This window comes from Leptonychotes weddellii, chromosome 2 (genome assembly GCF_054177405.1).
Source record: "Leptonychotes weddellii isolate Sample4059 chromosome 2, ASM5417740v2, whole genome shotgun sequence".
Lineage (NCBI taxonomy): Eukaryota > Metazoa > Chordata > Mammalia > Carnivora > Phocidae > Leptonychotes > Leptonychotes weddellii.
In genome coordinates, this window is record NC_138370.1 from 116,702,462 (window position 1) to 116,712,144 (window position 9,683).

The window sequence follows — 9,683 nt, forward strand, 5'->3', positions numbered from 1 at the left end:
GTACCCGGCTCCTCGGCTCCGCCTCCCCGGCAGCCTCTGAGTGACGTCCCTCAAAGTTCTCATTTTGGACCCCCACTTCCCCCTCCTTTTCGTCCCCCAGCTAAAGAGGGGTAGGGAGTGATGCAAATGTTTTATTACCTTTGAGAGCTTCATCTGAACTGTCAGGCCCAGAGGGAGAGAGGAGAGAGGAGAGGAGAGAGAGAGGGAGTCGAAGAGCCGGAGAGGGTCAGCTTGGCCAGAGGACAGGACTTAGAAGAACGAACCCTGTAAAGCCGCGAAGAAAATGCGAGAGAGGAGAGGCAAAGGCGGAGAGTGAGAAGAAGAGAGGGTGCTGGGGGGGTGGGGCGGGGGTCGCCAGGCCCGTTTGCAGAAGTGGACAGACGAACGGAGCCGTAACCGAAGCCGTCAGACTTTTCACACTTAGTCTTTGTTTTTCTGTGTTTTTTTTTTTCTCCCCATTTTTCTTTTCAATATTGCAACTCTAGTGCCCCGTGGCCCAGAGAGGAAGGCGGGTTGGCGCGCCGAATCCGGGAGCGGCGGGGATTGGTGGCACTGCCCTTTCTGGCGCACCAGCCCCTGGCAGAGTCGGCGGAGGAAGCCCGCCCAGAGGCGAAATCCTCCCGCGGGCTGGATGCGCTCTCTCTCTCCCCGGGAGCAGCGAGCGCCGAGTGCGAATCAGCCTCGCGGCGAAAGAACAGGGCAGTCAAGATTAGAGGAGCGCGTCCGGCGGAACCTGGAGTCCTTTAAAACTCCCCAAAGAAAGCGAGCCAGTCCCTATACGCCAACATCGAAGTGGAGATTCGGTGATTCTTAACTTTGTTGCAAACTCTGGGGCCGGCCTGGGTTTTGCTTTGCTTATTTCTCCCGGGGAGATGAGAAGTAGCGCACATTGAGAGGCGAGGAAAAGTGAAGAGAGAGAAGAGACCGAGATTGAGTCCCCGACTCTAGGAGCGAAAGGACAGCCAAACCCGCCCGGACGCCCACTGATCTCGGCGAGCCACCGCCTCTCCAGTGGCGTGTTTGGACATTTCTGCTGCGCAGCTTCGAGAGCAACTCTCGGCGGCGGCGTTCTCGGCCCAGTTGGCAGGTCGCCTCTGGGAGCGCGGAGCTACTCCTCGCTCGCGCCCTCGGCACTCCTCGCTCTCCTGAGCCCCACCGGGGCACCGGCCGGCGCCCTCGTTGAGTGGCTGCGGGCTCCGGCCTGGCCGTGGGATGTTAGCGGTGGGGGCGATGGAGGGCACCCGGCAGAGCGCGTTCCTGCTCAGCAGCCCGCCCCTGGCTGCCCTGCACAGCATGGCCGAAATGAAGACCCCGTTGTACCCCGCGGCGTACCCCCCGTTGCCCGCTGGCCCCCCCTCCTCCTCGTCCTCCTCCTCCTCCTCGTCGTCGCCCTCCCCGCCTTTGGGCGCCCACAACCCAGGCAGCCTGAAGCCCCCGACGGCGGGGGGGCTCTCATCCCTGGGCAGCCCCCCACAGCAGCTCTCAGCCGCCACCCCCCACGGCATCAACGATATCCTGAGCCGGCCCTCCATGCCCGTGGCCTCAGGGGCCGCCCTGCCCTCCGCCTCGCCCTCGGGTTCCTCCTCCTCTTCTTCCTCGTCCACCTCCGCTTCCTCCGCTTCGGCAGCTGCCGCGGCGGCCGCGGCCGCTGCAGCCGCCGCCTCATCCCCAGCGGGGCTGCTGGCTGGCCTGCCCCGCTTCAGCAGCCTGAGTCCGCCGCCGCCGCCGCCTGGGCTCTACTTCAGCCCCAGCGCAGCGGCCGTGGCCGCCGTAGGTCGGTACCCCAAGCCGCTGGCCGAGCTGCCCGGCCGGACGCCCATCTTCTGGCCAGGAGTTATGCAGAGCCCACCCTGGAGGGACGCCCGCCTGGCCTGCACTCCTCGTGAGTACGATCGCCTGAGCTGTGCGTGTTCTGCCCACTCTCGGGTCATAGCCCCTAGTGTGCATGGGGATCCGTGCACCCTCTTGGCTCCCCAGTAGGTTGGCAGCGCCAGAATCGCACGATTTGGGCTCTGCCAGGGCATTCATTGAGGGACTCTGGGTTCCCTGAGCTTGCGTCCAAGGGCCCCCCCGCTCTCCAAGTCTTGGGCACGCCTCGAGGAGCGGGTGTGCATGAGTCCGCGTTGAAAACAACGCGGTGCTAGGCGTGTGTCTCACCCGAGGCCTCGGTTACTCTGGAGCAGCCTGACGACAATCTCAGGCCCTGCCTGGGTTAAAGAGGTGGGAAGGGCAGGAGAGGCCATTGAGACCCCGGCTACACCCCTTCTTTCCTGGCTCCCGACTGTCGGCGAGGGCCCCACTCTACCTACGCCAGCCTAACTGGCCTCCCTGCGAACTGGTGGGGCACGACAGCGGCAAGCCCTCCACAACCCCCGCCCGAGTGCGTGTATTTGCATGTACTTCTCGGCCCAGGGTGTCCCTACCTAACCTCTTCGCCTTCGAGGAGCTCCCCCCCCCCCCCCCCCGCAGAACAGTCGGGCCGGGTGAGCCCATTGAAGACAGGCCCGCGGCAGCCGCAGGAACGAGCTCAGTCACTTCGGGCCACTCCCCTCCGCTGGGCTCTCACTTTCCCACCTGCCTCGGCCCGGGGGAAGGGGTGTGGGGGTGGCGAAGGGCCGGGACATCCTGGGCCTGGGAATTTTGAGAAGCATCGTGGCCCTCAACATCCTAACATGAAAATGAACCAGAGGAAGAACGAGGTGGCGACAGAAGGACCGGGGAATATGCACATCCCACCAAGACCTTGCTTGAAACCAACTGAGTTGCCCCGCGATCCGTCCAATTTTCTGGGTAGTTGGCCACCGCCGCGGAGGCTCCTAATCTTCCAAGTGGAGTTCGAGGCCCAGCCCAGGTCTTTCTCTTGTTCCGTTCTTTGCTCTTGACTGAGTCCCCCGAGTCTCCAGGCCTCTTTCGTGTGGCTGAGCGTTAGTAACTAAGGGAAGTTGCGGGAGCTAAGTAGAGGCTCCTTTGGGAAGCCTCCGGATGGAGGGCGGCCCGGGCGGGTGAGGGTGTCGGGGAGACGCTATTGTATTCGTTTTGATGGCCATGTAGGGACCGCCAACAAAGGCGGCACCCCCTCCCCCTCGGCCACAGAGGCGTTAGACTTGGGGGCGATTTAGCTCTCTTGTGTGCAAAAAACAAGGCGCCCTTTGTTGTGCGGACACAGGTTAAGAAAGCGTTCAAGGAAAGGAAAAAAAGGGGGGGGGGGGAAGAAAAAAAAAACCTAGTCATCCTCAAGCAAAGTCTCCGGGGCCGAGCAAGCACTGACTGGACTGGGAGGCGAGAGGGGCCTTTTCCCGGCATTCCTCAATTTACTGGGGCCTGGTGATTCGGCCCCGGCAAACTTGAGCAATGCGCTCCCTCACTGTTTGACGTCTGTGTTCGGCAGAAGGTTATTTACTGCTGCTCCAAACACACCCGGCTTTTAAAAACAGGTGGGCGTAAAAAGGCCAAGGGAGGCGCGCGGTGGGACTGGAAGCGCCAGACACTTCTGATGTCTGCCGCGGAATAAGCTTTCCAAAAAACATCGTGTTTTGAGTTTGTTTCTGTTCAGTGGAGCCGCTTGTAACCGATTGTTTTTCCCCATCCCTTGTTTATCTGTTCTCGCAGATCAAGGATCCATTTTGTTGGACAAAGACGGGAAGAGAAAACACACGAGACCCACGTTTTCTGGCCAGCAGATCTTCGCTCTGGAGAAGACTTTCGAACAAACGAAATACTTGGCGGGGCCCGAGAGGGCTCGCTTGGCCTATTCGCTGGGAATGACGGAGAGTCAGGTCAAGGTGAGTAGACCTTGCAAACCTCGAGGGATGGTCTCCCAATCCCCAGCGCGCGCGCGCACATACACGCGCGCGCGCGCACACACACACGCACACACAAGGGCACGCGCGCGCGCACACACACACAACCCTCTAACAAACAGCCGCTCCGGGGTGCGGATCTTAGGAGCCTGGGGAGAAGATGAAATCAGCGAAGGGGGTGGGAGTGGGGGGTTACAAAGGCCCTGGGGTCTCGAGGCGGGCAAACTGTTGATGAACAAAAGGAATCAAGCCCCCGCCTTTGAAATTAGGTTAATCTAGATAGCAGCATGTGCTGGGGGAACTCGCCATTATTGGAGAATAAAAGCATGACCGAAATATCAGCCCTTAGAATAGATCACGCCAGTTAGATAGCTTCTATTTATTCAATCTGTAAGGATATTCAAGCTTTTGTTTGTCAATTCAAGCTCCGCTAGTTATATAATTTCTCGATGTAGATCAGCCTTATAGTGCTACTAAATTAACTTGTAGGTTAAAAAAAAAAAAAAGTCCACAGGATCCAACTTAGCAGGACATGAATCTGCTTTTAGTTTACCTGAGGACCAAAACTTTGGAATAGCAATTTTCCAAATGTATTGACAAGATTATTACTGTATTACGAAAGAATTCTGTTTAAGTTCATCAACAGATGTATGATATTTTACTGTTTGTGACAACAGTTTATAATTAAAATGTCACTTAGCTTATAATTGAGTTGTATAGTATATTTCCAGGGAATCAAATTTGAGAAATCTTTCCCTGAAAAATAAAAGGATTGAACCAGTAGGCAAATTAAATCTAATGGTTTCCAGTATTTCCAGCATTCTTTTTTGTGTCTCTTCTTCAGTTTATTATATTTGGGTGTTTTTGGAGGGGAAGGAGTATAAGTCTGTTTTCATTAGTAATCTTGTTGCTCCTTAAATTAAGTAGGAATAACTGTTAGCCACGTCTGCTGGTTAGAGTGTATTTCCCCTGGGGCAAGCATCATAAAATGCATTTCAGGAGTGATTTTGTTTGTGACCATTAGAATACCATCACAGTTAAAATTATTTTTGCAGTGGTTGGTACAGAGCCTACCACAGTAATCTGGAAGTCTTCATTTGTCACCGTAAATAAGTCTGTGTGGCTAAAAGTGAATTATTATAGCTGTATAAGGAAAATAAAAATCACTTTCCTAACAATTCTGATTCTCTAGATAAAATACATAATGGATGAGAAAATGGATGAGTAGCATAAAAAGAGGATAATATCTTTGGGAAATTGTTTGCTTATTGCTGATGCTTTAGGTTAAATTATGTGTATCAAGCACGGTGTCAAACATCGTGAATAGCTTAAAATATGTTATATAAAATAAATGTCTTAGAGAAGAACAATATTAAAATAATATTTGAAAGACTAGACATGCTAACAGTGGGAAATAATGTAATTGGCAAAATTTCACTTTAAAAAATAACTAATGAAAATTTCAGCTTGATTTTTGGTTTTATGAAAAACAACAGAGAAAGACTCACACACAAACTACTGTGATGATTTTAGCTAACCTATTCAATATTTTCAAGCATTTATGTTGATTATTATTAGTGATTTGAGGTTTCTGTTTTAGCAAATCTTTTTCTTTTTTTTTTTTTAACTTTACATGGTACATTACAAGTGTAAATGGGGAGGGGAGTGTTTACCTACCATGTTTGTGTGGATTCAGACTTGAGATCCGTGAAACAGACAAATATCCAAAAATGAAAAGGAGAACAGAGGTAACTGGGGTAAATGCCGTACTTTCCCCCACAAATCACACTAAGAAGCAAGTACACTTCAAGTTGTTTCAAAGTCTTAATCTAAGAAAGTAAATAACAAATAAAATCACAGTCATTATGAGGCAAACGTAGGAAGGTGAGAAGTTTTCTACTTCAAACTACAAAGTAGGAAAGCGGGCTCATTTTTAGGGAAACTTATTTTAAGTTTCCAAGTTTTTTCTCTTCTTAGAGATAGCTCACTGACAACGTCTGTACTCTTGTGTTACTATCGCTATGGCAACGGCAGTCAGTTTGTCGGTGCGGGATACTCGAAGGAAGCTGGGGCGTTGGAGACAGACTTTGATGGCCCGAACAAGGAAGGTCTCTGAGGGAGGGTGGCAGGCCGTCAGGGGCCCGCCCGCTGGAGCGACCAGGGGGTCTGGGAGAGGCAGCCTTGCCTGGATCCGCTCGCCTTCAATTCCTGTCCCCGCTGGCTCCCCTCTCCTCCCCTTTCTTGGCGCTCAGGTCTGGTTCCAGAACCGCCGGACCAAGTGGAGGAAGAAGCACGCGGCCGAGATGGCCACGGCCAAGAAGAAGCAGGATTCGGAGACCGAGCGGCTCAAGGGGGCTTCGGAGAACGAGGAGGAGGACGACGACTACAACAAGCCTCTGGACCCCAACTCGGACGACGAGAAAATCACGCAGCTGCTGAAGAAGCACAAGTCCAGCAGCGGCGGCGGCGGCCTCCTGCTGCATGCGTCCGAGAACGAGAGCTCGTCCTGAGCGCCCGCCGCCCCCCCGGCGGCTGCCGGGCCTCCGGCCTCCGGCCTCCGCCCGGGGACCGCGCGCGCCCCGCCTGCCCGCCCCTCGGGGCCCCGGAGGACCCGGCCGCAACCGCCGGGGCCCTTTGCTATTTTCTGAGATGTACATATCTATTTTTTTAACCTGGAAGTTGAGGGGGTCGGGGAAGAGAGAGCGAGAGAGAGACTCGGGGGTTGATCAGAAGGCAGAAAAGACCTCGAAATGCACTGCATAGATAAGGCAACCGAAACTCGCAGCTGGGCCACCCTCCTGGCCCCGCTCGGTCCCCTAGACCCGTCCCCCCGGCGCGAGCTGCCGCGGTCCCCGCACCGCCCCCTCCCGCCTGCGCCCCCGGAGCCGGCCGGGGCGGGGCGCGGAGAGGTGTTCTTGAAGGCTCCACACCCACCGCAGGGACCTCGGAGCCACGCGGGCGGGCCACCGCCACAGATGGGAGGAGAGCGGGCGGCTTCTCCCCCCACAAACTGCTGTGCCGACTAAAGCAACCTGTTGAAGGCTCTTTGTAAATAAATCGTGAGTCACACTGACTAGAAGTTACTTTATTGTGAATATTTAAAATGTAAAATGCTTTTTTGAATTTGGTATAAAAAGATGGCCCTCCTTCTTCCTTCACTCTGCCCCCTCCCCCCCTTTAAGAAATACTCAAACCACACGTTTCCCTTTTATTTGGAACTTAATTTGAGAAGCGAGACAAGAATGTTCTCCACCCCCGCTCCTCGCCCGGGTTTGGATTTGTTCAGTCTCACTTTTCCCTTTGTCCCTTGTGGCTCGTCCCTGACCACCCCCTAGCCAGGCGTCCCGCTGCCGCCTCCAGGACTCGAAGTAGAAGACATGGAACCAGGGAAGGCCTCAGACCTGCCTCTCCATCCCTCTCAGAAATTGCACAGTCGTTTGTTGCTATTTATTAGTGATTTAAAGAAAGTATTGGGGAGGGAGGGGCTACAATAGCTTGCATTTAATTTAATTCCTTTCTGATAAAATGCGTGTTAAAGTAGATGGTGGGAATTGTTACAACTGCTCTGGGTCAGAAACATAAAAATTCATTTAGTTGCTGTAATTGAATTTGAAGTGTTTTGTATCATAAGAATACTATAGACTATGTATATTGTTTTCTTTTTTAAGCTAATAATGGTGATATATTAGCATCTTTAACATTTATTAATTTATATAAGGAATTCGGTTTGTAAAGAGAAGAGAACCCCCCTTTGCAAGACCAGTTAAATGTAATGCACTTTCTGTTTCAAAGGATAAATCAAATTAAAAAACAGTTTGAAGACGTCTGTTGCCTTGAATGGAAGGGTAGAGATCATCTGATCTCACCAGAGATCTCAAAAGTCAAGACCACAGAATTACTATATTGGTTCCTTGGGTAAAGATAGCTGCTATTTATTTATTTGTTTATTTATTTATTTATTTATTTATTTATTTATTTAAGAGTGGGGTCACATCTCTCATTCTCTAGGATTAGGAAGATAAAAGAAATGTAGCCCCACTCGTGGGGCTTCTTGAAGAGACTTGTCTAACAGGCTGCTTCTGATGTCTGTGTTGTCTAATTTTTTCCTGATCGCTTTTTTCTTTTCGAAAAAGTCCCTGGAGGGTTTTGGGAAGGCCTCATTTCCATATATCCAAGATAGGTCCTTGGTGGAGCCCTAGCTCGCTTAGCTGAGAGGAGGCTGAGGAGCTTGCTGGCGCAGCAGCCCTGCTATTTGATGCTAACATTTACCCACACTCTGTAGCTTGTAAGAATGTAGAAGTTGTTGGAAAGACAGGAACCTTGATTTTGCTAACCATTACAATAAAGGATGAATTTAAAGAAAGCTGCTTCTAACTGATGCGAAAGTCTTTAGGGTTATGGAATCAATGTCACAGCTTCTGCAGCTAAATTTGCAGGGGGAAGAAAAAGGAATCCTACCTAGGGAGAGGGCTGTATTACTGTCTTGGGATCTTTTTGTTTTCAGACACTCAGTTATAGGCTTGGTGAAATATAGTTATCCCCTTAGTGTTTCAGGTTAATGAGCTTGTGTTCAAAGAGAGAAAAATCAATAGAATTCAGTAGATTCTTCAGGCTAGCGTTAGGTAAAGAAAGTGTGGGTCTGTTTTGTTCCCTTGAAAATAATAAAAAAAAACAAACTGTGAAAACTGGGAATGTGATTGCCTGAAGGAAATTATTATAGAATATATTCCTGATGGCATGGTGTAATGGAAAGGATGCAAATCTGCCCTATTTCTTTTCTCTAGTTTGTGAAGTTCCCAATAAGTTTTAAACTTCTGAATTTTAGCATTCTTAGCAAGACTGAGGTGTGTGTCCTATAGAGTGGCAGCTATTTCAAAAGAGGTTTTGCTGTGCTGGAGTGATGAAATTTGAGTCTTAGCTACAAATAATAAGAATTTCCTTCCTCCCTCCCTCCCTCCTTTCCTTTCTTCCTCCCTCCCTTCCTCCTTCCCTTCCTCTCTTCCTCCCTCTCTTTTTATGAAGGAATCTGGGGAGGGGGTGTTGTGGAAAGTCTATTATCTGCACTTTATTATTTGTTAATTTGCAACAAGTGAAAGTGTCCTATCTACTTTATTAACTACTTTTTAACCTTTTTTTGCCTTGAAAAGCCAAGCAACTTTTTAGTTATTCCTTCTTCCTAAGAAAACAAAAATTCACAAGATAATTAGAAGTGCTATTCTTGGAATATAATAATAACAACTATTATTGTTGTTAGTAGTAGTAGTAATAGTAATATAGTAGTATCAATCATAGAAACTTGGAACCAAGACCGAAGCTTTCTCTCAAGAAGCAAATAGGGTTACAGTATTTATTTCAAGTTAGAAATGCGGAAAGACCTCTTCCAATTCCTTTAGGAAGCATTCCCTGGAGCTCTTCGCCTTTACATTGAGAGCATCTGAGAAATGGGATTTGGTGGCCTGGCCTCCGCCCTACAGGCAATTACCGAAGGTCTTCCTGCTTGCAGGAAAGTGCTCTGAGTTGCGTTGGGCTCTCTGGCATTCTTTCCTTTTTTCCAGTTGACTGCAACAGTGACTTGACGTTTCCAGTTAATTTACTTCCACCCAGGATTCCAGCTGGCCACCAGTTGCAACTGGCCCCATAAAACCGGGAATGAGGGATAAGTGGGTGGGGGGACACTTTACTTAGGTGTTCCTCTATACTGGTTGGCTTGATTTGGTTCTGTGTATGTGCAACAAGAATTTTTTTAAAGAGTTAGCATGGTGGGGAAGCTGAGGAAACACCTCAAGCACAGCAGAGTAAGAGTCATTTTCCATTTGGGCTCGAAATTTTTATGGCATTAACCAGCCATAAACATCTGATTAAGGCTGCCACCCAGTCATTACG

General features: G+C 50.4%; 1 protein-coding gene across 1 annotated transcript; it reads left to right on the forward strand.

The window, feature by feature from the left end:
• The first annotated feature begins 323 nt into the window (after positions 1-323).
• On the forward strand, positions 324-6,310 carry NKX6-1 (NK6 homeobox 1). Its single transcript, XM_006737925.2, has 3 exons — positions 324-1,882; positions 3,610-3,782; positions 6,053-6,310. Exons 1-3 carry the CDS (start codon positions 1,213-1,215, stop codon positions 6,308-6,310), a joined length of 1,101 nt encoding a protein of 366 aa, XP_006737988.1. The 5' UTR covers positions 324-1,212.
• The last annotated feature ends 3,373 nt before the right edge of the window (positions 6,311-9,683 follow it).

Coding starts and splice junctions, on each gene's coding strand:
- NKX6-1 (XM_006737925.2), top strand. CDS start 1,213: ATGTTAGCGGTGGGGGCGATGGAGGGCACCCGGCAGAGCGCGTTCCTG. Junction 1,883..3,609: donor CCGCCTGGCCTGCACTCCTC/GTGAGTACGATC, acceptor CTGTTCTCGCAG/ATCAAGGATCCATTTTGTTG. Junction 3,783..6,052: donor TGACGGAGAGTCAGGTCAAG/GTGAGTAGACCT, acceptor CTTGGCGCTCAG/GTCTGGTTCCAGAACCGCCG.